The sequence below is a fragment of the Syngnathus typhle genome, linkage group LG20 (assembly GCF_033458585.1).
Source record: "Syngnathus typhle isolate RoL2023-S1 ecotype Sweden linkage group LG20, RoL_Styp_1.0, whole genome shotgun sequence".
Lineage (NCBI taxonomy): Eukaryota > Metazoa > Chordata > Actinopteri > Syngnathiformes > Syngnathidae > Syngnathus > Syngnathus typhle.
Genome location: NC_083757.1, coordinates 1094319 through 1121462, shown reverse-complemented (window position 1 = coordinate 1121462; position 27144 = coordinate 1094319). Strand labels below are relative to the sequence as shown.

Below are 27144 nucleotides of genomic sequence, written 5' to 3'. Positions count from 1 at the left end.
AGGATTAAATGTACATTTATTTACCCATGCATGATTTGGACCGAACTGGCCTTTCTCAGCTCCTTTCTTGAACATGATCGTACCGTAGGCCGCGTGCTAAGCAGCGACATTTGTGTTGCCCCTTGACGATGAAATGAAGCTACATTGCAACTTAATATCGAAACGCACAAAGCCAAAACATTTAAAGGAAGGCCTTGGTGTAAACGTTGACGTGAAATGCCATTCGTGTGAATTTTATCGACGCAGACTGAAGAAGAAACATTTGCCATTGATTCAAGTCGTTTGATCTTGGACGTAACTCCCAATGTCTTTAGGTGGGCAGAGTCAAAAAACCAAGAGCACGAGCTGATGATAAAAAAGAAAAATAAAATAAAGAAGCCCTCCAGTCTTTCCCCATCACTTCATTTCTTTTGCTACATTTCCAAAATGTAAACATGACTATTTTGACCGCCAGCATTAAAAAAGTACACATTCACTTCCCACGGTTGAAACTATTCTTTGAGTAAAAAACAATTATTTTCTTTTTATATTTTTACATGATAGTTTTTTTTTTTTGCGTTTTTTTTCTGATGGACTTTGGAATTAAGCTATTTTTTTTTTTTTTTTAGCCCATGTGACTTCCGAGCAGTAAGCACAGTGCAACCTTGACTTGTTCCTAACTGCTTCATTTACAATTTAGTAGGATTTTGTGAGAAAACTAAAACTACCGTATCCGCATGAATTCATTCTCCTTGATGTCCGTGTACTAGAATGCACTTTTTTCCTCACTAGTCAAACAATTCAGTGTGCTAATCGAAAGAAAATGGCTAAAGTTTTTTTGTCCCACTACTAGCGTCAATTGCACAATTTTCTTAGGGGTGAGTTTTATCCCTTTTCTAGATTTTTTTATTTTTTGGGTGTCTCCTCTGTGTCTTGCGGGGGATACTAGAGGACTTCAGTGGAGATGCAGGGGCATTATTCATAAATGATTTCAAAGACCTAAATTGTTCAAATTGCATGGAAATATAAAGACTTCATAATCAACAACAAGCATTTAAGTTGTATTTATTTGAAAAAAATGTGAATAACTCCAAATTTGGACTTCTACGACCAATATGACCTTAAGCAGAGACTTTTTTAAAATGATTTCCTATTTAATTTTTTTTTTTGACGTACCTTTTTAAGACAGAGGCTGGATTTACACCAATACTTCAAGTTGCACAATTTGGACTTGTTTTGCTGAATTGCAATATGCTGGCACAACAACACATTAAAACAGAAACATTAAAAACAATGCCCCATGGATATTGAAAGTACGTTCAACATATAGAAGGCTACATTAGAGGTGTGTCCATTATGAAAGCAAAAATTGTGACCCTCATAAATCACCAGAGTGCAATGTTGAATCTTTTTAATTTGTATTATGATTGCTTACTTGCATCCTTGGAATTGCGCACTTGGACCTGTGGTGCAAATCCAGCCGAAGAGTCAAACATGTTGAGTAGAAAAAAAGCATGAGCAGGCACTAGGCGGGATTTCATTCACCGATAGAAAAATATTATTCTAAGGCTTCTTTTTCCTTCATTTTAGTCCTTTTTTTTTTTTTTTTAAACTAAGGCAGCAAGGCTCATCTTTTCCCAACCTGGTTATGTCATGACTTTGAATGTAAACAGTTGAGAAGTAGAAAAATATTCTGCTGATAAATAACCGAGACAAGAATGATAAATGCAAGAAAAAAAATAAAGCAGGCGGGATGGATGGAGGAAAGGGGGGGGGGGGGGGTGTTCCTGTGAAATGATTGCACAGTAAAAATGTATCAGTAACACTACTGAGGAGGTAACCTGTAGCACACTGACTACTGATTATAGCCCAAATGTTAAACACTTAAGTTGACCTAATTAAAAACAAATGGGATGAGAACCTGAACTAGATAGAGGGTCCTTGGTTTACGATGGTCCCGATATATGACGACGTTACAAATTTGTGCTGCGGCTTTACAAGTGCGCTAGCATAGGCAAGTGATAGATTCCGATTAGAAACAGCATGGTGGGAATTTCAGAAAATATTTTTTTACTTTTATGAAAGTTGTGCTCTCACAGGTCGTCGTCATAAGATTGATACGCCATTTAATTTATTGAAATATTTTATGTACAAAATTTGTGAATAAATTACAAATGACAAAAAAATAATTGTCATTTCATTAGAAAAGCCCTAATCTTGTTAATACATTATTTTCTCTCCATTTGATAAAAATGCAATTTGAAGTGGAAAATCCACATTTTTATAGTCATCTTTTGAGAAGAAATTACATTTCCTTATGAATGAAAAAGTCAGATTTGCAGAATTGAGTCAATTTTACAAGGCATCATTTTATATGCTCTTAATCGTAATATTGCAGAGTCACTTGTTTACTTTTGCTCATTGTTGACTTTTGCGGATTACTTGAATGAATTGGGGAATTTTGCAAGTATAACCTTTATAATTGCATGAGACTTTACATTCAAAAAGGTAATGTTACATGGCTGAAGTCGTAATACTGCGAGAAAAAAGCTTCAGTTGCTCGGCCGCCATAATAATGGAACTTGTCGTAAATCGAGGACCCCCTCCCCACGTGAGAACGTAACGTAAGCTACATAATGTACATGTTCAAACATCATCACAAAAACAATCCAACAATAAAAATCCAAAGCAGGCGGGCTGGTGTGCAACACGCGTGACCCCTGAGGACTGAAATAGCAAACCTTCATTTTGTTTACATCCATGATTGGGGACGGACGCGCCCTTGACCCTCACTCACTCACACACAGACACACACATATTTTCCATGTACCATTTCCATAAAGGAACCTAAAATACACACACACACACACACACACAAACACTAATTTTGTAGTACCAAGTCCTGAAAAAAAAAATCTTTACAAAATAACATCATATAAGAACAGTATATGAAATTGCATGTTTTTTGTAATAGAACATTATTATTACTATTTTTATTGTTGGATACAAACGTTAAGCAGGTTAATAGATTGTTTTGTTCTATTATCAGGCAGGCAAAGGCAGCCAGGCACGCAGCTAGTATCATGGCACGGAGAAAGTACAAAATAAACTCACTCGCTTCTGTCCATATGGGACACAGAGAAAGAACACTTGGGTTCAGGGTTGGTCGGCTGGCACCGTTTCGGAGCGCTTTCGACTGGTTTGCAGATAGCCGCGTCCGCGCCAAGACAAATATTCTTGCCTTTTGGACTCTTTTAAAGTTTTTTTTTTTCCCCCAACCCAATAGCAGAAGACACGCTTTCTCACTTTGCATGACTCATTTTCACTGAGTCCAAATCTGATTTGGTTTTTCCACAGCAGGGTGGGAGAACATACACCGACGGGTCGTACCGCTTTAACAGCTGTGAAGCAGCTCTGATAGCATCAATAGGATTTCTGTCCAGTCATCGTTTCCTCCCATCCCGGCCGGCAGCACTTTGCAGGGTGATTTTTATTCCAGCATTGGGATGCATTATTATTTTTTTTTAATTTCTGAGGTGCACTATGGCTCGCCTTGGGAAGCGTGCGTCATGTTTTTGAGGGAGGGGCATCAATGAGCCTCCGTGTCCCCCTTCTCGGGTTCTTTGCCACCGTCAGTCGTCATCTTGCTGCCTTTAGACGCCATGGTGCTACTACCTTCCTCACTTGACTCTGTGAAGTTGTCGCAGGAAATTTCTTTTTTGCCGCCTTCACCGCTTTCCTCTTTTTTCTCGGCAGTTAATGCTGCCGCCAAATCCTGATCCTCGGGCTGCTCCGGATCCAAAGCTGGATGTTGGGGCTCCGAATCCAAATTCTTCGGCGTCACGGCGGCGTCGACATCGTTGTGATCCTCGCCCGGCGTCGTTTTGTCAGTGCAGTGGTGTAAGCCGCGCTGTATGTGCGTGGTGAAGTCGTAGCGGTCGGCGCAAACGTGCAGGCAGAAACCGCACTGAAATGGTCCCTGATCGCCATGGCAACTCATGTGCAGCGCGTACATGACTTCGTCCAGGAAGTAGATACCGCAGTGCAGGCAACGGTTGCTGGGCTCGTCTTGCGTGGCGACGTCGGCGGTGGCGCGGGTGGCCGGGTTGCCGTCTTCCACCTCCCACCGAGCGCCGCTTTCCTCGTCCTGAACTTTCAGGCTTTCGGATGACTCCCGCTTCCTCTTTTCCGCGCAATCGTCCCGTTGTCGTATGGCGAGGTCCAGAGGCGCGTCGCTCTCCATGGATGACGACGAGCTTTGAGGGTGGAGAGGCAGGGGCGGGTATTGAGCCGGGGCGGGCGGAGGTGGGAGCGGCGAGTACGGCGAGGCGCAGTAGGGCACGGCGTAGCTCTGCGGGTGCTGCTGCTGGACCGGCGCCACCATGGCAGCCAGGTAGTGCCCGGTGTTGGCCAGCCCCGCCGCGCCGCCAAGGTTACCCATTCCGGAGGCGGCGGCCATCTTGTATTTGGTCCAGAAGCGCAGCCAGTCGGATTCGGGCGTCAAGTCCGGCGAGAGCGTGAGGGGGAGCGGCACGGGGAACAGGGGGTACTGGTACTTCTCGATGGGCGAGCCCGGCGGAGAGTAACTGGACGGTTTGGAGGGCCGCATGTACTTCTCGATGGGACTCCCTCTTTCCGAGCTGGCGCCGGAGCCGACTTTGCCCGCTTCCACTTTGGCCAGCACGTCGGCCACCTCGGAGGGGGCGGGGTGCGAGGGGAGCAACAGCGGCGGCATGCGGCGGTGGATCTCCAGCGTCTGGTTGGCCAGGAAGACCTGCGTGGAGCGCGGCGAACGCGAGCGCGGCGACGGCTGCTGCTGCTGCTGGCTCTTGACCGAGGCGCAGCTCCTGTCCGACTCGTCGCCGTTGACGCGCTCCTCGGCGGTGGGGCGCTGCTGCTTGGGGGCGGGGTTTTCGGGCGGCAGCGTGTCCGGGTTGAGGCGCTTGCGGGTGCGTCGGCGGATGATTTGCTCGCCGTTATTCTGCTTGATGATGTTCAGAGGTCTGGGCGTCTGCAAAAACAAAAGGTTAGCGGCGTGTCTTCAATGACCCCAAAATACCTTGAATGAAAATGCATGCAGTCAAAGGAGGCTGGTCCGTGTTGAGTGAACAAAGACAGGCGGGATTCACGGCGTCATAAAAAGCCTTTCTATTTCAAAAGTGAGCAAAGCGAGGCGACAAAAGGTCGACAGAGTGAAGACAAACGGTGACACGCTCGCTCGCTCCCTCCCTCCCGCTCGCTCGCTCACACGCGCCTGACTCCATATTCATAATTCTCTCTGTGCACTCTCACCACGCCAGCGTTTTTACTAGCTGCGATCCTCGCTAATAATGTGTGTCGAGCAAATAGAACTTTTACCGCGCCACGTAAAACATGGCTGCCGTAGCGAGCGGACCCAAGGTTTCCAACCCGGTGCATCTATTTACGTTTTTCTCCATTCTCCCGTGTGGCACCAACGCTAACACTATCCATGTTTAAATCTCCACTCCTGTCAAAAAATTCATAACAGACAAGTGTCAATACCATTATTTCTTGATTACAATGCCACACTCCAGATATTTATTTCCACTGCTGAACAGGAAAATGTGCTGCAGTGGGTTGAATGTTCCTCTAGATTCCGTTCAAATGGAGGTTTAAATAGGTGAAATCAGTGCAAATGTGCTCGTTCCCCTTTTAAAAGGAGAAAACAACACGTGTGAAATAGAAAAAGGCCGCATGGGAGCAGTTGATGATGCGCCATGCTCTCATTTTTATTGACTGTTACGTTCCAAACGGCCGTTTTCTGGGAAAAACGTACGCGGATGTGCCTTTTGAAGACCCGCGAATGTCAGCTTGCAAGTATTTTGATGAAGACGTTTTGAATGGCAGAGGATCTGCATTTGTATTGCGACCCACTAAAAATCCCCCCGTGCCCCATTTTGGCTTGCCCGAGCCGCCGTTTGAGCTACAAACTGTAATTGTCAAGCAGGCGGCGCCTTTATGAAATCAACAATGCCATTTATTACACTGGAAGCACCTTAAAAAATGCAAACATGTAGCCATGCGTGAAATGACTCCGCACGAGCACGTCTGAGTTGATGGGCGCTCCGAAGCCGGCTGATTCCGGAACCCGAGTGTCGTTATGTCATCTGTAATTCATGCCGTCTAATTAAGTTTGGGATTTCCGTCGTCTTTCCCCAGGCTGGAGACGGCCGGCCGGCCGAGCGAGCGAGCGAGCGAGCGAGCGGCTTGGTTCACGTCGCAAAGCTTGGCGCTCCCGAGGAAGCCGACTGCGACTCCCCGGGAGCCAAATCAAATATACTCTGCACAATATTATGTTTCCGCGGCAGGAGTCGCGGTGCAACAGAGAGCGCAATTTGTAGCCTTCATTTGGTGCGCTAAGGGTGAACAGATGGGCGCTTTTCGGGAGCCTCGCTCGGACAACCCCAGCCTGTTTCCGCCGCCAAGTTCCTCTGGGTACTGCTTAGCCCCGTTTCTACGAGGACTGAACAATTCATCCAATTCAAATAGACCAAGTTGTCAGAGTTTCATATCGGTGACGTCATTTACCGAGTGCAGCTTCTGATAGAGGCCGCAGGCGTTGCAGACGTAGCCGCCGTTGGCGTTCTTCCTCCACAGCGACGTCTTGGTGGTCAGGCAGTTGGCGCAAAAGACCCCGCTGCCTCGCCGCCGCTGGAGGACGACAAAGGAAACACAACATTGACATTGGAGGACACAAACAGGGCATGGCAAGGTTCTCCATCACAGCCATTAAGTCCGCCGCGGGTCCCCCAGGTGGCCCGCCGCCGCCTTTACGACGACGCCGTTGCCTCATCTTCTCTCCTCCAATTCACTGGCTTTTATGCCGCTCCATCAATCTCCACTCGCAATCGTACTTTCTATTGACTTTCTGGAAAAGCGTCAAAGACCGTCGGGAATACAGTGGTATGTTGGCTTGCATCTAATTGGCCCAACACCTCAAATCAATTTTGCGGAAGGGAAATGAATGGAAAAGCCACGCATCTCCATTTTTTATTTGGAAAAGTGAAAAATAGCAGCATTTAGTATGGACAGGAAAAAAATTGCTTTTATGAAGTGGGATCGCTCTACTTTTGTCATTTTGCAGGAGAGTGATTTAAAGTTTTATGGCTGCCGTAAAAATGTAAATGTTATATCTTGATTTATACGCCACTTCTTACCTCCTCCAGTTAGACATTAAATATCTGCATGTGGTAAGAAAGATTCAAATTTTGGTTTGTAAAAAAGTGACAGTTAAAAAAACACATGAAGTGGAGCCAAATGGAAGTCAAGGCAAGCTTGCGCCACAGCTCGCTCCATGATGTTGCCATTCCTGTAAAGCCGCTCGCTATCTTTGCGCCTGCCATCTTTGGCAGTCTCCTCCTGTCGACTATCCGCCGGGACCTTCTCCTTTCAACGGTGCCATCTTCCCGCTTTACGCTCCTGACAGACTGGAGAGTTTAGCATCCATTCGGGGAGTAGGGGCTTGGAAGCAGCCGGCGCCACAACAAAAAAGAAACATTTTCACAAAAGCGCCACCGCTTTACTCGGGGACGTTGCGGCGCTGTTGCAGATGGAGGCGTGAACGGATCTGCAGAGAGGCGCCAGCTACAAAGCAGACGGACGGGTCCGATGGGTCCGCCGCTGCTACATTTTCAGCTTTATTTTCTCCCCGCTGGTGAAGTAGGGATGCAAATCTTTTTTTAAGGACACGATCACATGATAACAGCCTGCTCCGGTCGTCAAATACCCCAAAACAGCTGCCTACTAAAAACGATGAATGGTCTACAATCGCTTGTTTGATGTTACTACTGTTCAGCAACAATCTTTTAAAGATGGGCCATGAGGTTTTTTTTGCCAAGCCAAGATTTAAAGCGGCGCTTTGCCTCATTTTGACTTCGGGTCTCGGCTGACAAGTTCAAATATTTGCAAGCAGAGATGTTTATTTATCCTCCGTTCAGCCGTTTCCGAGTCAATGTGGGGATGATTAAACATCCTGTTCCAAAACATGTTGTATGGAATAAACAGCACATGGTTAATATTGGGGTTCTTTATGGTGCATGTGTTGCTTTCTGACACGGGACTGGGAACGGATCCAAATCCTCTCGCTGGTGTGGGTGCGTGCACCATACGGTCACCACATGTAGCGAGACAGAGCCAGGTGATTGATTGATGAACACTTCCTCTTCGACTGTGTGAGAGAGAAAGTGTGTGTGTGTGTGTGTGTGTGTGTGTGTGTGTGTAGTCTTCCGCAAGCCCAACAATGTGTCTGTCATCACAATTTAGCTTCTCTCCGAGCGAGCCAAATGACTCGCATATGTCCGCACAGCTGCCCCTCCTCCTTACGGGACAATGGACGGGGGACAGACGCCCGCCACACATGCACAGAATCAAAATTGATCCATAAAGACAGGAACCAGATTTTAGGCTCTGCAGCTATAGAAAGGCAAGAGAACAGATGCACGGACGCACTAATCACAGCGCTGACCATATGGGCGTTTTGTTTTGGTGTGGACCAGATAAGATTTCCCCGCAAGGACAAATATCGTCCACTTGGGTAGAAACGTCCACATTCGAGCACGCGTCTCATCTGCAAAGCCACTTGTTGCCTTTTTCAAAACACAACTTTGGACTTTTCAAAAACACTATTTAGTCATTGATAGAATTGCAGACTGCAAGAGCACATTGCCAGAAAGAGTTGGAGCTTTATTCGACGTAAAAAAAGTCATAATCCACTATTTTGCTCGTCACAGAAAAGAGATCAGGGCGCCCGGCACTCTCTCTCCCATCGATTTTAAAAAGAGGCTTTTCTTGCCGAACGAAATTACATTTGACTCACTTACAGAGTGGCGACAACTTGCTTTCAATCAGCCATTATTTAATCTAGGCACAACGCAACTGGCCGTCGGAATTAAAAGTAAATTCCGTCCTGACAAGTCACATTTCCCAGATGCTGGATCAGCCCTCTTGATTGCGTGCAGGAAGAAATGCGGACATGGCGTCAACAAGGTACTAAGTCACCACAACGTGCATCTGGGAGCCATCTTACACTTGTAAATCATGCTACCAACCATCAACTGCGTGTGTGTCCAGCATATGCTTCCACTCAAGCTACTGTACGAAAGGGATGGAATCATCAGGTTGGTGTTGAATGGATGTAAAGGTGATCCCGCTCGTTCCACCGCCGCCTTTGGCAGGCGAGGACCGACAGATGGCAAAGCAGATGATTTCTTACAAAATGACGACGCTGAAGACACAAATAGTGATTATCTCTTTTTGGAAACAATTCTTTGTATATTAAGTTTGCTGTCAGCGAGCATTAAGCGCTGCTTCGCACGGCAACAAACTTGTTAACAAGCAAGTGGAGCTTGAAAGAGTTTTTTTTTTGGCCTATAGAACATAGCCCGGTGTTTGTCCCGCTGCACCGTGCGCTCCATTACACATAAGCAAGCTTATAGTAAGAGACCACACCAGCAGGCTTTGGACTGGAAACGCAAACGCTATCACTGCAGCACATTCAAGCCCCCACCCCAACCCATGCACATCCCTTACTGGTCTCTCTTTGGAGCTTAAGAGTAAATCTCATTGCAAGACAATAAAGGCTGTGTGGCGCTATACGGAAGGAAGAGGGTTTTCAAAAGTGAGGCCCCGGTCGGTTGATGAGGAGGAGGCCACCGTTGGCCAGGCGAGCTCCCGGAAGTGTTTCAAGGGCTTTCAAAAGAGAATCTAAGCAAATGCACTTGATTCTTTTTTTTTTTGTTTTGGCCGGCGGCCAATGGGAGCAGCTACAACCTGAGCACTAATGTGATCACCTCATCTGCATGGGACTGTTTTGCTAAAGTGATTACAAAAAAACATGCTAACTCAGTAGCAAAGTCAGAAGTCAGGCAGAACAATTAAATATTCTTCCATGAGTAGTTGTCAGTCGGATTCCGGTATTACATTTCTGCACGTGCTAACCCCCCACTACCTCCCTCCCTCCCTCCAACAAAATGGTGTCAGGAGAACAGTGACCCACTTCTAGCTGTCCAGATTGGTGAGAAATGTACTTTGCATATTTCCTCCTGGGAAGAAGGCCCCTGTAGGTGGACATGAACACGCTTTACTTATCCAGGACAGCGCAACCTTTTGCCCAAAGCCGAACGAGCAAGATGAGCAGAGAGGAAGTTATTGCATGCACGCCCTTAATACCTGCAGCCTGATCCACAACTAATTAAGTGTCTGGCTCTCTGTTTTTCTTGTTTATCTGAGAAGAGACGATCCGCTCCATTCCCACACTGCCCACCGTCACGTGACTGTTCGGATCCAGGAAATAGCCGCTACTGCGTATGAGGAGATTGCGCCGGGGGGGAAAAAATGGCCGTGATGAAGTCGTCAGAGAAAATTACAAACTGACCCGGCAAGATCATCCGGGTATTAAGATCATCGCAGCCTGACGCTAACATCTGCGACGCTAATTGTTTGACACGGTGGCACGTTAAACAAGGTGCGCACGCCGCGCCAGTTGTACATCTTCATTTCCAAACGTCCTTGGACAAGCAAAGACTCGCCTAATTGTGGCGCAAACGAGGGATGAAGATGGGAAGGGCGGGGGCCCAAGCTGTTCAACAAAAAAGGGTGGCGAAGACGAGAAGCCGGTGACGACGGGAAGGAAGGAGGCGTGCGACCAAAAGCGTCTAATGGATGGCACTTTATAGTATTAAACCTTGAAACGACTTTATCTCTCCAATTAACGCGACGAGCAAGACGGACGGAGGAGGGGCGAAGGGGCCGAGGAGGAGGCCCGATGACAAAAAAGAAAAGAAAGGGATGCACATTTTGAAACAGCACTGACACTTGGGGCCATCTTTATTTGTTTATATTTGATTGCGCTATTGGACTGATTCCCTACATTGTTGTCATTAAAACCAAATGTATTGGGTCATCGGATGTCGGGAAGCATCCAGTCAAAATGGCGCGAACCAATCTTAACTCATTTTAGTTCAACATAAAGTTGAGCTACAAGTACCATTTTGATGAATTACAATATCGGAATTGTATTTTTGTTTATGACAGGTTGACTCTGCCGAGCGAACAAACATTTCAAGGAATATACAGCAGCTAACAGCCAAAGTTGCTGTTTGTGGATATTTTTATTGGTCGCTTTGCAAGCACAAGGAGCAGAAATCAAATAAAGCTATGCAGTGAAATGGTCCCGTGGTAAAGTCAGTATTTTCCAACAGTGCATCAGTGTGCGAGCGAGGGTGGGCGCGAGGGTACCAAGGGTCGCGGTAGCGGGAAATGAGCAAAAGTGCGTGGGCAAGGAGGTCAAGATGAATAACAAGCAGAGAAAGTGCAGCGTGAGCACAAACGGCCACCGCAAACCAAAACTACCACCCCAGAAACGTTTTTGCATGGCCATTCTCCTCATTTGGCTTCTTTTTCAACGGCCAACATTCCAGGATACGCAACCATCTGATATATTTTTCATTTAAAAACCGGGGCGAGCGCCAAAGACGAGCGACACTCCGGGCCTGCGCGCCCCGCTAAGTAGTTCACCCGTATCGACGTGCTCCATCAAATTGAAGCCAAAAGGACAAATGATAAGGCTAGCTAGCTCATTAGCGCTAACACCGCAAAGTTCTGACAAAAACAAATGGGAAATAGTCTCAGCTGTAAAATGAGAGAACGGTCCATGCAATACATGAGCCGAAATTACAATAGTTCATTTTCGATTCGTTGTGGTCTTACCAAACAGCTAAATGAGAAAAAGGATCAAAGTGCTTTTCAATTTTAGCCAGGCCTTGAAGCCTATTGTCGACAGAAATCATTTGTTAAACAGAATTCACCTTTTTAGACCCAAAAAAGCTTTTCATATTAGCGAGCCTTGATGTTTACCAATTGTGTACGGAAATCATTTTCAAACTGAATTCACCTTTTAAACCCAAAATTGAGGGCTGAAATGAAACACATTTGATCGAATTCATAGTTTGGGGGTACGTTTGCGCAACTGCAAAGAGTCTTTCAAAATGTCGCCGTCCCTACGCTGCAACCCATGTGCAGCCTTTGCATATTTAACGCATAAGCGAGCACAGCTCCTTGTCCATGTCAGCACTGAGGCACCACTGATACTAAGTGGGCAATCCCACCTGGGGCTTATCTGACATTTTCCACTTATTAAGAGCCTCGGGGTGGAGATGGAGCCTCGGTCGCTCGCTCGCTCGCTCGTCAATATCGGAATGACTCCCGCCCCAACACTCGTGCTGTTGACGATCCCGCTCTGGCTGTCGCCGCAAACCAAACACATCAGCTAGCCTGGGAGCTGGCCGTAAGCCACGTAGAAAAAAGCCACTTACGACAACCCGATATGTTATTCAGACAACGCTACGAGAACGTGGACGGATCGTCACGCCGCCGACTCAAACGGGCGCCCAAATCTGGCACCGTCTTTTCTCGTCCGAGGCCTTAATTGGACTTGAGCGAGCGTCTTGGCGCGAGACTCGGAGGCAAACATATCCAAGCGTCAAACCTGGCCTCGCGTCAAGCGGGGGGCCCTGCCACCGTCAACGGCGTTGCGTCGAAGGCGTCAATCAGACCCAAAGTGGCGGAACGGAAGCGCGCTACTTTTAGACAGCTTCCTTCATCTCCGCAATCTGCTAACTCGCTCTGTCACTGACCTCCTCTCTCTGGAACTTTAAAAAAGTAAATCAGTCAACAGATATTTACAGAATGCCGTTGCGTGGGCTTTGATCCCATTGCGTTGAGTCAAGTATTTCAAATTGTGAAACCATCAAAGTGTTATCCAGGCTTGTCTTTGGCATCCTGACGGAAGCAGACAACAAATTCGAAAACGCCTACAGTTTAGGTCAAAGGCATCCATGTGGATTAAAAACAGCAGCTAACATGCCGTACGTAAACAAATCCATGTTGCAGAAAACTCTTTTGTTTCAAAATGACTGACTTTTCTACAAAGCTTTTTATTATTCGAGTATTTGGTGAGCTGGCTGAAGTCTTGTCCGGTTTATTTTGGTCGACTACACAATGGACCGGGTCTGGTCACGATCGGTCTCGTGCCGGTATTAAGCCTTAGATGGAGTTTACCGCCCGCTTTGGTCTGCATTCACACACAGTGAAATGAATAAGCAATTGTGGCGAGTCATTCGGAGTCAGGAAAATCTCCATTTTTTTAATTCCCCCGCATCTCCTTTTACGGCTCAGAACAAACAATGGAGAAAAAGGACTTTGAGATGCATGGAGAAGAGCGAGTCGACTTGATGCAAAAGGCGGTGGTGGGTGAGCAAATGATTGCACAATTTTTCTTCCCGGGGCCTGATATCATGCGACGGATGGCTGGGAATCCGAGATGAGAGCGGGCTCATTTCCATCCTTCGGAAACACACTTGGAATCATGAAATGCAAGCGCACGCGTGTGAGCACAGAGACTCTTCAACGAGATGATGTGGTCATGAGAAGGGAGAACAGAAGGTACAGCGAGAGGTGGGCCCGCCCGATACGTCACCGATAACATGAATCGACGGTCGTGTTGTTGCCGAGAGGCTCAACGGTAAAAAGTTCTTGACGGCAAGCCAGGAAAACGGCAGCTGAATTGTCCGGTGACAGACGCTACAAACTTTGAATCCCTTCGTGGGCGACATTGCAAAAATCACCAAAACTAACGACTCCGAATCGATTGGTTATTTTCCAGGTGACTGATAAAAGTATTCCGATTTCGCACACAAAGGAGAGAGCGACTGCACCGGGAGAAGGTCGAAAAGCTGTGATGCATCCCTTGTTTCTCATGCTTTACTTTCATGATTTGATCCTCTTATGATATCACCTCTCTCATCTCGTCCACACGGAGGAAACAAACACAAACAATGGGCGCCACTGCAGGTTGGCGAGGAGCAAAGAGGACAGATAGCCATCGCTTGGAACACAAGCTGCGCCACAGAAACGTAACAAAGGGCAGACGGGAGGGACGATATTAAAAGTAACCACACGGCGCTGCAAAGGTAAAGAAGACGCATTCAATTTCCTCTGTGGGGCTTCGCGTCTTCTCACAGAGGTTTGCATTTGAGCCGTAACACAACACAGGTCTCGTCATCTGATAGAACTTGTGAAAATAGAACTTTGACAGCTTTTGTAGGCAGCGAGCGCCAAAGTGGCTACCACTCAGTTCGTCTCTAAATGATGATGATGCGCCCTCTAGCGGCTGAAGACATGAAGCTAGATTTCAAACGGCAACTCTGACTCTCCCATTTAAAATGGATTGAGTTCAAAATTGCAAATGTGTTTGAATAAAAATGAGGAGTTGCACATTCTCGGAGCAAACTTGCAGACAAGTGTTAGCTTGTTGGCTCTCGAGCGACGCGGCAATAAATTGCTGGACGACGACTTGCAGAGCAAAAAGTAGCTCACTGCACATCTGGACCACATCCGGGCACATGAGAACAGATAACACACAAAATGGAGGCAGGGGTATGATTTCGGGGAATCGTATTTTCGTCTCCTTCTCCTCTTAACTTTCCTCCCTTCCTTCCCTCCCTCATTCTTTCCTTCTGTTCTCTTTGTCTGTTCACTAATCCTGTACGACAGACACAGAGCACAAATCTCCCTGTTGGCAGTGAGAACGACAAAAAAAAAAAGAGTGAGAGAGAGCGAGAGAGAGAGTGCGGGAGAGAAAGAGATTGACTGTTGAACACCAGTTGAAGTGATTTATGAGGCTGGAATCTGTGCTGGAACATATGTAGACACTCCTTGTCTTTTTTTTTTTTCTTTTTACAACACAAACTGGGAGTCCCATTTCAAAATCACTTGTAATCCCCCAAAATGACCTCCGCTGATCTAACGAGTCCAAACGACAAACACAATTTATTTCAAGGAAAATGATGATTGAGATTTGATTTTGGTTTATATTTTTCACCATCAAGTGAGGATTTACCGCCGCCATCCAGGTTTGCTTTTGAATCTCGACTTGGCGTCGAGAATCGCAATTGCTACTATTCATGAAAACACTTTTCACTATAATAAACTCCAACATAACATCCCGTCCAGCCTCTGTGAGGGAAAAAAAAAGCACGCAGTTACAGTAAATGACGAAGAAGGGCCGTAAAAGCGTTGACAACATAAAGGATGCACTAAATAGCAATGACGTTTTTGCTGGCTTGCGACTCGAAACTTTCTCCCTCTCTCCCGAAGAGTTTATACGGCTGAGCGAGGGGGGGTGGGGGGCGCTGCCAAGGCCGTATCGCAAACAAAGGCTGTAATTATTGGCGCTGATGCGGCCGCCTTGACAAGACTGAAAGGCAGCAAATGATGGAGCGAGAGAGAGGGGGACGGAATGAAATGAGGCGTTGCGCTTCAAGAATGATAAATAAAAGATCTGATAGACAACTGATGCAATATTCTTGTTATTGTATCGCCGCGTTAGAATTAGCCAAGCCCAAAGCCCCTCGCTCGCTCCCTCGCTCCCATAGTAATCATTCAAACCTGATTGCTCCGATCTCCTCCATTCTATTTGTCATTCTACCTAAACACACACACACACACAAAAGACAGCCACAAATGCCTTTTAATCATATGATATCAATAAATAAAATGCGTTCATTTCCCAAAAGTCCATCTGCTAGCCCGCACATACTATCAATAACTCACATCACGCGCACACACACACACTTGACTTAATCCAACTCTACGGATGACCACACACACACGCCGGCCAGAGTTAGATGAAACTTTGTGTTAGTTCAATGCAAGTGCTCCACTATTGTAGCTCCACTTAACAATATTTGCGATTCTTTCATCGATTGGTGAATTTATAGCGAGCCCGTCTTTCGGTGTAACATTCCAAACAAGGTAGGAAAGACAAGTGTGATTTTTGTGAATATCAGCAGCGCATTCGAATAAATTGCCAGGTGCTAAGAAAACATCTGGCAGCATTTAAACAGCCTCTAAGAGGATCATCAGATCAAATCAAAGCAATACAACGTGCCACAGCGGCTACTTTTCTTGCTTGCCTGGATTCTTTATTTCCTAATTACGAAAAAAAAAAAAATACAAATGCAGCATTCTATTACAAAGAAAATGTTCTAGCTGTCCTACTGAATGGGCTTTTGAAAGGTCGGAATGGTTTTAGAAACAGCTATTCAAATGTTTTTGTTAGTTGCGGCATGAAAATAGAACGTGGTTTATTTTTCATGCTTTCTTTACGACTTCATCTTCACTTCCCGACATCTCAACACTGCTGTACTATGGCTCGCTTGCTCTGTTCCTCCTTTAAATAAGAATAAAAAGACAAGCTCAGGAAAGCCACATTTAGAATGTTAATAACTGCAAAGAAATAAATGTCTAGTCCCAAATAAAGCCCAATTTTGCTGTAGTTTAGAATAAATAGGTTGTAGTTGCAATTTGGTTTTCATCTGCCCGGGGCATTTACTGTACATCTATCAAGGGCGGAAATCCTTTATTTGTAATGACACTCTATTAAATATTAACTGGTGGATTATTTGAAAGTTCAACATAGCGGATCCCGATTCTGGTGCCCTAAATTTAAATTTTCATTTAAAAAAAAGAATCTAGATCTATAGAGCAAATCAACGCAAGAGCTTCTACATCAAGTGATGTCGGACATTCCGAAAGGTTTTATTAACACGCCGGCACCCACGCACATAGGTGAGGAGCTCGATGAATCAATCGCTCCTTGTCTGCAGGCTGATGGAGTGATAAAGTAAACAGCCACCGAGACCAGAACATGTGTCTTACATCAGGAGCGACTCATGTTAATGTCGGCAAAAAAAAAAAAAGAAAAAGTCCCCGCCATTCTTCCTATCAGCTTTTCATCTACGGTCTTTACCGGAGAGAACGCTAGCTGTGGCGCTCCGGGAAAACTTATCCTCCATCTCCCATTATTCATTTGGTTTTCCACAGGGCTCCATGTCAAGAGACAAGAGACTATTTGGGTGATTTTATTTTACCGTCTGGAAGTTTCATTTTTTTGGCTTCTCCGGTTACTTAGCAGGCAGGATTGTCGGCTTTCATTCCTCACTTAGTCTTCCCTGCAAAAGTGATTCTTTCACCGCGACCTTTTTTGGACCTCCCTTGCATTCAAATCCAGAGATGCATTTTCGAAGGAATCCTGCAGGGAAAAGGCGAAAGATAGCCGGACGGACGGACGGACGGACGCAGAAATGCACGGCCGCACTGACGCAGAGGCATTTGCGTGACCAAACGTGATTACAAAGGGGAAAATAAATGAACTGGAGGACGGCGGGTGCCAAAAGTGGATCAGGACTTATTGGCTGAGCCCATACAATGTGATTTGCGCCTTATTACGAGGCCTAACAGGTACAAGATGTGAGCCTTAATAACGTTGAAACAGATTGGAGGGAACCTCGCGGTGCATCACCTCAAAGCGCTTGAAATCCGCTTACAAATAAATGGGAGCTCTGCGTTCACAATGATGAAACGGTGATGTCACAATCTTGCGGGTTTTCCACTTTGCTTTTGTTCTTGGAATACTTTTTGGAGTAAGCGGCCATTTTTGTGCCTCAATCCGTCAAATGTTGCTTTGGAAGCGCACCAGGTGAGGCTCCTCGACATCTGGAGCGCCTTAGCGCTGAGTGACCGGCCGATGATTGCGTCGGGGCTTGGAAGCGTCCCGGGTTGCAAATGCTGGCCGTCAAAGGCCAAACAAGAGCTCGGCGAGATATCGCGGCAAAAGCCTTTTGCTCGCAGGGGGGCGGAAGCGAGTCACTAAGTGAAAGCTTGCCTGGCGTGTTTCAGACCTTATTAGGTTGTTCTTGTGGTGATGCTTAACCCCGCTCACAACTTGGCGGCGGCTGCCAACTCACTCACTCCCTCACACTATGGCTCTGTGTTGCCCCGCTTGCCAGCCACCCCCCCATCTTTATTGTCTTCTCCCATCGTTGTTTGATTAGCGCCTCACTGGCGGTGGTCTCCAGCTCATAGAACACTGGCATCCTGGCGCTGGTGCAAAACAGAGGGCTTTGGAGAACCATGATCCTCCACATGTGCTTTGCACGGCATGCTCAGAGGCCTCGCAGTTTCCGCCGCACCGTTCTTCTCTTTTTCTTTCATTATTTCTTGACTACTTGGAGTGCTTTTTACAAAAGTTGAGTCATGCCTCGTCCAAAATTCACTTTATTTTGAAGACTGAGTTCTATTCTGTTTCAAAGGCATTGTTCCTTGGCATACAAGGCTGCAGAGTGACGCAACAGTGTCCTTAAAAGTCTGGAAAGGTGCAACAATTATAACTTGTACAATATCTGCATGGATGGGGGGGGGGGACAACATGACATACGGGCTTGCCATTGAACCGCCACGATATGTATTCGAACAGTAACGCTACAAAGACTTAAGGCTGAGAGACTTGTTCTTGATCACTGAGCCATGTAGATTAAAGGAATACGAGGGCGGATGTTCTTCCCTATTTAGAAGCGTTTTATCTCCACGTGGAGTGGAAGACAAAGCACCTCCAATAGAATCATGAAAGAAGAGCATTGCTATGGATTCCACTAATGGGGAACATAAAGACTTTAAGAGGCACAGCCAAACTGGGTCTGTCAAGATATCTGGGAGGGCCGCAACAATTTGAAAAAGAAATGTTCAAGGACACGCGAGCACAGTAGTTATGGATGACACACACACATGCAGATACACACACACACACACACTCGCAGAGCATAAAGGGCACGTAGCCATGGTTCCGTTGCACCTGGGCCGTTAAGGAACGGGATAGCTGGAGCTCCGGGATTCGACCGCATGAAGGTTTGTGCCAAGGGTAGATCAGCGCGTGTTTGTGTGCGCGCGTAGCTCCGACGCCAAACATCTGCGGCGATGACAAGGCTTTGAGAAACGACGCAAAATCGGGAGCGAGCGAAGGCGCCATTGAAGTCTTCGAACGGCTCAACGTGTCATTATTCACGCACGGCCCACAGATGGCAATATCTTTTTCATAAAAGACAAACAAAAAAAAAATATTTACCATTGATCGTCGTCCATATGAGCTGGAAAATACATTTTTCATTCAGCCGAGCTCGGAAAGAAAATGGAGGAGTGTATTTAAACTTTTGCGAGAGAATACATTCCCACTTCATACAGACTATATAATAAAATATCGAATCGCCCCAATTTTATGAAGCAGTTTACTCTTCATAAAAATGCAATTGTGTGAAGAATCAACTTTGTCCACGATCATTTTCCAACGTCAGCAAACCACTTTAACCATTCTGCGCACCTGGAATAACTTAAACGGCTTTCGTCCATATTTTGAACGCGAGAAGATTCCATCCTTCAATAAATTCCCTCTGTACGTGCCTCTGAAGCGCAATACAATATATTTCATGTAAAAACAAGAAAAAAAAACGTGTGACTCTGTTGCGCCAAAGAGAATAGAAAGTGGGAGAAGAAAAAAGCCAAGTGCTCTTTGGGGAGAATCAGGGGATACAAGCTGCATCGCGCCCATGGAGCAGAATTCATAAACACACTTCGCACACAGGCAAGAATTCCTAATGAGTGAAGACCTCACAGGGGATGCGGAGGAGGAGGCGGCGGGCCGGGGGGGCGAGTACTAGTTCGGGAAGATGCCGAGGGGAGAAAAAGCTTTCACATCGTATCAAGCGATCTTCGCGTGCGCTAGAGTGAAAATCGCAGTGTGACCAGGGCAGTGCTGCAACCTTGCCAAGCTGGCCTTGGATGGCCAGGGTTGCCGTGGCAGCGCTCACCAACACACGCGGGTGCGGCCCAAGAGTAGTGGATTAGCATGTCACCACCATGGCTTGAGCCCGCGTTGTTGTTGTTGTTGTTTTTCCAGATCAAAAGTCCCATCTTCGTAACAATTGGTGACAAACCCTTTGAGGGCTGCAAGACAGCAGATGAGCCATCATTCGAAGCTGCTGACGCAGCTTTTTTTGCCGCTTGTGTCGTGACAGCCCGTGCAAATGCGGAAAGTGGAGGTATTTATTGCTACATTTCGACAAACGTACAAAAACAACTTGCTAAAAGAATCAATGGTCTGCAACGTTGGCAAATTGTGCGAGAGGACGTCTTAAAGTAAAGGAAGGCAGGATGGAGGGGTGTCCAATTAGCTATCGGTCAGGGGTCAGATGGACATTTAATCGAACCAATCAGCTTCCTAATTACACAAGCGCTGCCAGGATGCCATGTAGCGCCTGCGCATGTGTGCTAATATTGCGTGTAGAGGTCTTGTTGTAGCAAAATGAACATCTGGCCTCGATATTGCTTCCATGTGTGAAACACGCACGCGCACGCACACGCACAAGCCTGTGGTGAAGCACTCCTGCCCTACACACAAAGAAAGAGAGCGAGGGACGAACAACGGCGAGGCGAGGGCACACGAAAAAAGAAAATGAAAGCCGTACTAAAAGAACACATGTGCACTGTAGCTGATTGTAACAGTAATTGATGTAAACGCCTAAATTACAGCAAGGAGCTAAAGTGACCGCTGTGTTTGAGCGTTGCCGTGGCGACGCGATGAAAAACACCTGGTCGGCGCGCCGGCGGCCGGGGCGGAACATCTGTGTCATGGCGCCCGGCCCGAGAGCCACGACGGAGGCCCGGGCCGGGCGCCAGCGGCGACGTGACACGGGTGTTAGACGGACGTCAAAGTCATTCTACGCCACGACCGATACTGCAAACTGCCGCGTTGTAATTAGACGCCGCTTCAGAAAAAGTTGGGCTCCCGACAACTGCGGTTTCTCCCTCGTAAATAGGACGAGTCGGAAGAGATGCTAAGTTTAATGCGTTTCCCGAAAGGAGGTATTCCCAGCAGCGCCGCCGAGGAGGGCGAGCAGCTCAACAAAAGGCCCGAGAATAGAGCTAGCAAAGGAAACTCGGCGCCCGACCATCTAGCGTAGCGACCTAAACGCCGTTTCCAAGCTGCCCTGCGGCAAAAGAAGGGGCTCGCTCAAGGACTCCCCAGAAAAGTGGACCTCATCTGACAGCGTCACCATAGCAACCCGCTGGGAAGGAAGAAGCAAGAGTACAAAGCAGACAAGAGCCAAGTCCCGCGAGTTTTAAAGTCAATTTACATTGTATTTGGCGGCGCTGATCAAATAAAACGCATGGTTGCTTTTTGTTTGAGCCTCATGACAGAATGGGGAAGTTAACAACTGTCACCTTAGGACAAGCCAAGGTTGTCACAATTGGCAGTAGAAAAGACTTTTAAAATACAGTAAATAAATAATCACTTTAGTTTAGACGTTAAACACGTACACACAGACACACAAACACAGACAGGCATAAGCTCCACAATTTCCTGTAGCGGGATGTTAAATTATCAGCACGGAAAATAACTTCAATTCAAGCTTTAATTTCCTTACAAAACACACACACACACACGCGCGCAGATGGAATGCAAATACGAGGACACAACGCACATAATTAAGTACACAAGCGGAGGAAGGCTCAGTCGCGCAGATGGATACACACATGGATTTATGCAACACAGAGGAGGGGAAATGGAACGCAAAGTAATGAGAACTTTATGTAAAATACAACTCCGTGTCTGTCTTTTTTCTTTTTTTATATATAATTAGCTTCGTCAGGCAGAAATGTAAACGAAAAGAACTTTCATGAAAGTTCCCTCTGATGTGCCGAGAGCACACGCAGCCATTTATCTGACTATACGTCCCGTCTCGGTAGATGTTGCTGAAAGCCTTTAGGGAATCCAATTTTGGGTTTCTCATCTCCGTGACTTAATTCCGGCGAAATCTTCAAGACAACAGGGCTTACATGAAAGTTTCGGCTGCTCTTTGCTTTACGTGTCAACTGGAAACAAATGATTGAGTCAGTCAAAGAAGCAGAACGTCACAGTGGGGCTGCAAAGGTTGACATGGCTGCAATAAATCACCACGCAATTGGAGGCGGGCCGTCTCAACCACGTAATGTTTCGCCAAGCGGCATCCGGCCGGCCCTTTAAGAAGAAAGAAAACCTTTTCTCCTTTGCTGGGACTTGTCGTAGCCGATTATTGATTTGGCTCCGTCAGGTGAGTTGAGGAAATGGAAGAAAGAGGCGGGTCGATGCGGCGACTGGGGAATAAACGTACGAGACGTGCGGAAAAAAAAACGCGTGTCTCAATGAAATATGACTTTTGCTGCTTCTCCTCTTGTCATGCATCACTATCGGCCTTTCTTTGCAGTTGAGCCTGCTAAAAGACTCTCTGGCGCAAAAATAAGATCATTTGACAGTAGAGCATGATAGAAAGAAGAAAAAATGAGCAAGTCAAGCTTGGTGGTAGTTTCCTGGGTGTTGCCATGGCGATTGGTATTATTTTGGGGGAGGTTGGAGCAAAGAGACAAAATATTCAAAATAATGCAATATTCATGCCGGTCCTTTGCCCTGCCTGACGACGATGAGTCAAAATGATGAGTCAACGGCGGCTCTGCATGAATGCGTGTGCGGCGTGAAGTGTGCTTTTGTGTGTGTGTGTGTACGCCATGGAAACGTAGAGTAAATATTGTGTTGAGGCTAAAAGCAATAAAGTGTGATCACTTACTGCACGATTAAAGTAATATGTTACGATCGCAGTGTTTGTCTTGCCGCCTTCGTGCACACGCAAACAAACGAGTACACTTACTTAATAAAAAAAAAAGTTGAGATTGACATCGAAGGAAAACCCTATTTATTATTTAGATTTGCAAAAAAAAAGATTTACATCATACTGAGAGTGGTTCGGAATATTACCCGTTTCTTTGGATTCAAGAGTATCATTTGAAAATGTGTGACTAAAACGGCAAAAATAGTCACCGAGAGAAAAATGCCTCCGGATGGGTTCATTTTTCTCTCTTTAACGACTCGCCTCGATTCTTCTCATCTAAATGTTCTTCCCTTTCTTTTTGCCCAACCCGAGAAAATGAGTAAATCTCCTTGCCGCCACACCCTGCCTGCCTGCCTGCCTGCCTGCCTGTCTGCCGAGCGGTTGCCAACGTGCACACGCACTTCATAATAAGCGAGCCAGTACAGTGTATTCGTACACAGTGATATGTTCTCAGGCACCCCACGAGCTCCATTCACACACACACACACACACTCACTTTTGCCATTAAGATGGAGACGTGTCGGTGCAATGACTTCATATCCATCCGCCCACACCCAAAATACATGCTGATTTAATGCAATCATAGCCAATAAGCTTTGTGACCGCTAATCTCACCACTGCCAGCCTATGACATCACTTGCGAATGGAGAGCCCCCCCCCCAAGCCCATCTGGAAAAGTGGAACTTGACGGGCGGGTTGCCGTGGGAACTGTCAAAGTTTACCTTTGCGTCATCGCTAAGGCGACCGCGTGACATTGTCCAATTGGGGATTATGGTGTACTAAATCCAAGATAATCACTGCGGGGGTGATGGAAGGAAGTAAATTTTGCTCTTTGGGTAACGAACCTTCTTTGGTCACTTTGAAGGAAATACAAAAAAAAAAAATGGAATATAATATATATATATATATATATATATATATATATAATATATTTATATGTATATATGTATATATATAATACAAATCTTATATTGAAAACATATAACAAATAGGCATTATTACTGTAAATAATCGGAATGTATGATACATTATAAGAACACAAATATGTATTTATTTATGTGAGGGGAATGGAATTTAATCACTTAGTCAGAAAAAATAGTTGAATTTAAATATTGGGGAATTTAAATGACGAAGGTTAAGGGCAGGTTGGATGTGTTGCTATGTGGACAGTGCAGCCATGGAGCTAGCACGCTACAATTAAACTGTTTAAGTAGAAGGGGGGGGGGGGGGTGAAATGCGAGTGCGGCATGATTGACAGGAGTATAAAAGGACTTTTTTTTTTGTGTGCTTGTGTTGCACCTTACCCGTAGCAGCGACTGGGATTCCTCTTTAGCACCTCCTCCTTTCACTTCCTGAGCTCCTCCTCCTGCGTACTGCTGAGACTGAGACGGCATCTGGCTCATTTTCTCCCCTCCGCTGGGGGCGGCTCCTCCGCCCGGCCGCCCTCCTCCGCCGTAGAGCTTTGCGTCTCCCAAAAACGACTTGGTATCTCCAAGGTAGACCATGCTGGGCGAGGCCACGCCGCCGCTGCGCTTCTGCTGCGAGGCCGCATCGTGGTTGGCGGAAACGAAGGCCACGGACAACGGTGAGGGGAATAGGGAGGGTTCGGGTCCCATGCGCTCCTTGGGCACCCACAGGAGACCGTGGGCCTGCTCGCCGCCTCTGGTCTCTCCGAGCACCCAGCCTTTCTCACGCTCTCTGTCCTTCTCCTCGCCGCCCTCGCTCTTGACCATCTCCTCGCGGCCCCCCTCGGCCAGGCGTCCCTCGGGCGGCGCCAGCGAGTAGAGGAGCCGAAGATCCCCCTTGCTCTCCTCCTTGATGGCCAAGGTGGAGGGCGCCGAGCAGCCGTTGGCCGACGGCGTCAGGGACGGCGTCAGCAAGGTCGCCGACAGCGAGGAGTCTTGACAGTGGGCCGAGTTGAAATGGTCGAGGAGCGCCGAGGAATCGGGCGCCGTGAAGTCGCAGTGGCGACAGCGGCAGCACCCGTGGACGCGTCTGCACGCATCCACAAAGCAAAAAAAAAAACATTCGGAAATTGACACTCAGCATAGTGGTCAATAAGCACAGACATGACATCATGAGTTCACCTGTAGTGTCTGAAGAACTCCTCCTCCACCTCGGTGATGAAGTGACACTTGGTACACGAGTACTCCCGGCCCAGCTCTTTGCCCGGTCCGCCGCCGCCGTCCTGTTCCTCGGCCTTCACGTGCGCCGGCGCCCCCTTCAGGTTGATCAGGCTGTGGCAGCCGTCGTAGTGCTGCAGCAGCACGTCGATGTCGGCGGTGGCGAAGGCGCACTGGTCGCACAGGTGGGTGACGCCTGATGGCGCCATCACATTCATCCCTTTAGCTTTCTGTCCACTGGGAAATGGCTTCCAAACCAATTCTATTGGATTGGAGTCACTCCAATGAAATTACCTTGCGAGGCAACGGGGTAGGAGGGATGAACCGTCGAAGCTGACGTCACGCTCGGGTCGCTTCGGGGATGAGGGGGTGGCGTGGAGCCGCCGGCGGCGTCTTGCTGTTTGCTGGACGGCGGGAATTTGGCACAACATTTTGGACAGGTGGGCTTCCGGCACGCAAAGGGATGGGACACCTATTCAGAGAGGCCCATTTGAAAATGGAAGAAGTGTCTGTGTGCGCGCCTTCCGATCCTCATGACGCCATCATCACCTCTCCTAAGTGCTTGTGCGGCTGACAGAGGCCCTGCGGACAGTAGATGCAGTGCTGGATGCAACATCGGTGGATGGAGTGATTGTGCTGGTAATGCAGCAACAACGGAGCCACCACGATCACGTCGGCGCCGTGCGCCATGGAGTAGCGGAAGTCGCACAGCTGGCAGTTGTAGCTGGTGACCACGGCCTCGCCGTCGCCGCCGCTGTTGGGCTCGCCTGGGAAACAGACAGTTGGCGGGTCATCTTGATCCGACTGGAATATGATTCAACAGTACCATTTCTGAATTTTGATGGAAATTACCTTGGTGAGCGGCGGCCGACAGATTGGTGCGATTTTTGCCCGAGGCGCGCTCTCTTTCGCCTTCCCTTCTGGAGCCGTTGGGGCTCGCCGTGTTCATTCTGTGCCGCAGCTCAAAGTGCTCCAAGAGCTTGGCCGAGCCCCCCGACCACTCGCAGCTCCAACTGCAGAACTTGCACCAGTAGTACGCCGGCGCCGCCGCCGTCGCCGGCCAGCCCGCCGAATCGGCCCGGATGGGGACGGAATAGCCCACCAGGGAGTCGTCCTCCGTTCTGACCGCCACTCGCTCTGCCCCTTCCACTATCGGACTCCTCCCTTTGCTCTGGGTGTCGTTGGTCGGGAGGGGCGTGGCCGGCGGCGTCTTGGCTTTGTTGGGATGGGTGGACAGGAAGTGCTGCTCCAGCTCCACCGAATTGCTCCCCATGTAGGTGAAGTTGCAGAATTTGCAGCGGAAGTACTTGGTGCTGCCCTGACAATCGGAGGTCTTGCGGCCGATTCCGATCAGCGTGCCGCCCAACGTCACCTGTTGGAAGGAAACGAGCTCTCTGTACGTCCATGCGATGAAATGCTGCAGCAACTTTAACTAAGCGAAGCGCCAACATGTATTTCCACGGAAACCTGACGCCCATCTGTTTTTTATTAGGCCGGTCCCGTAGACTGTAGGTGATTATAACGTGCTGCTGCAGGCCGCGTCGGGAGCGCAGGGGCTTACAATGACATTACTACCGTACGACGTGGATTTATCTCCGAGCAGATCTGCGGTCTCATGCGGACGCTTGGCGGTCCGTCCGGCGGTGGCGGCAGTTTGTCAATGCAAAAGAAAGGCTCTTGGAAAATCCAGATGTAGTGTTAGGATTTGGAATTTAAAAGCCAGAAACATGACATCATGTTTTTTGCTCGACCCGGAGGATTTGTTTTTTGACCAAACGTGTTTTCTTACATAGCAAAACTGAGCACGGCATTAGCGTTGAGAACTTTATCTGATACTAAAAACAGTGTCTGACAGCTGCTTCACGGCGTCGACCGGTGTTTCAAAGGCTCCTTAAGTAAGCCTTCATCAGATGTTGACATTTTTTTTCCGCCGATCGCTATCATCCGCTGAAATCTCACTGGCTCACCGGGAATCCCGTCTTAGCAAATGACAGCATGGAATTTTCCAAACACGTGCGGGAGAGAGCCAGAGCGCGAGAAGAAACAACAAGGGAAAGAGAAAAGAGACTCCTTTCATTCCTTTCACTTTTTCTTCATAAACAGGCCTGGATTTCCTATTTGTGTGCGGTTGTGGCCATCACGTGGATTTGGGTTCATTAGCGACGGGAACGAAATTTGCTAAACCTGGCTGTGTTGAGGTGCACTCACCTGGATGTCATAAGTGCCGTTCATCATCACGGACCTGTGTTGCTGATGGTGGAGCTCCGGCCCGCCCCCGCCGGACTCTTTGGTTTGGTTCCTGGGCCCTTCTCCTCCCTGCGCGACTGTGACAACAAACAAGGACGGGCGGACGAGTCAGAACCGCAAAGGCTGTGGGAGTCGGACGGCCAGGAACAAAAATGTGACGTGTGGAAAATGCCAAATAGCGGTTGGATTAATGTCGCTTAAAGTTAAATGCCATGCCTTTCATTTGTGTCGGGGAGGGAGTG

At 47.5% G+C, this 27144-nt stretch overlaps 1 protein-coding gene across 11 annotated transcripts in view; it reads right to left on the bottom strand.

Moving 5' to 3' along the window:
- Positions 1-573: 573 nt before the first annotated feature.
- The window catches only part of trps1 (trichorhinophalangeal syndrome I), a 91293-nt gene continuing 64722 nt past the window's right edge, over positions 574-27144 (bottom strand). For all 11 annotated transcript variants that reach the window (XM_061266705.1, XM_061266704.1, XM_061266703.1 and 8 more), the window contains 8 exons: positions 26864-26979; positions 25508-26027; positions 25205-25422; positions 24950-25127; positions 24620-24851; positions 23837-24527; positions 6529-6651; positions 574-4990 (listed from right to left, as the gene is read on the bottom strand). In XM_061266705.1, the coding sequence (XP_061122689.1) occupies positions 3569-4990; positions 6529-6651; positions 23837-24527; positions 24620-24851; positions 24950-25127; positions 25205-25422; positions 25508-26027; positions 26864-26979 (3500 nt within the window). In that variant the 3' untranslated portion in view covers positions 574-3568. The remainder of the gene's footprint in view (positions 4991-6528; positions 6652-23836; positions 24528-24619; positions 24852-24949; positions 25128-25204; positions 25423-25507; positions 26028-26863; positions 26980-27144) is intronic.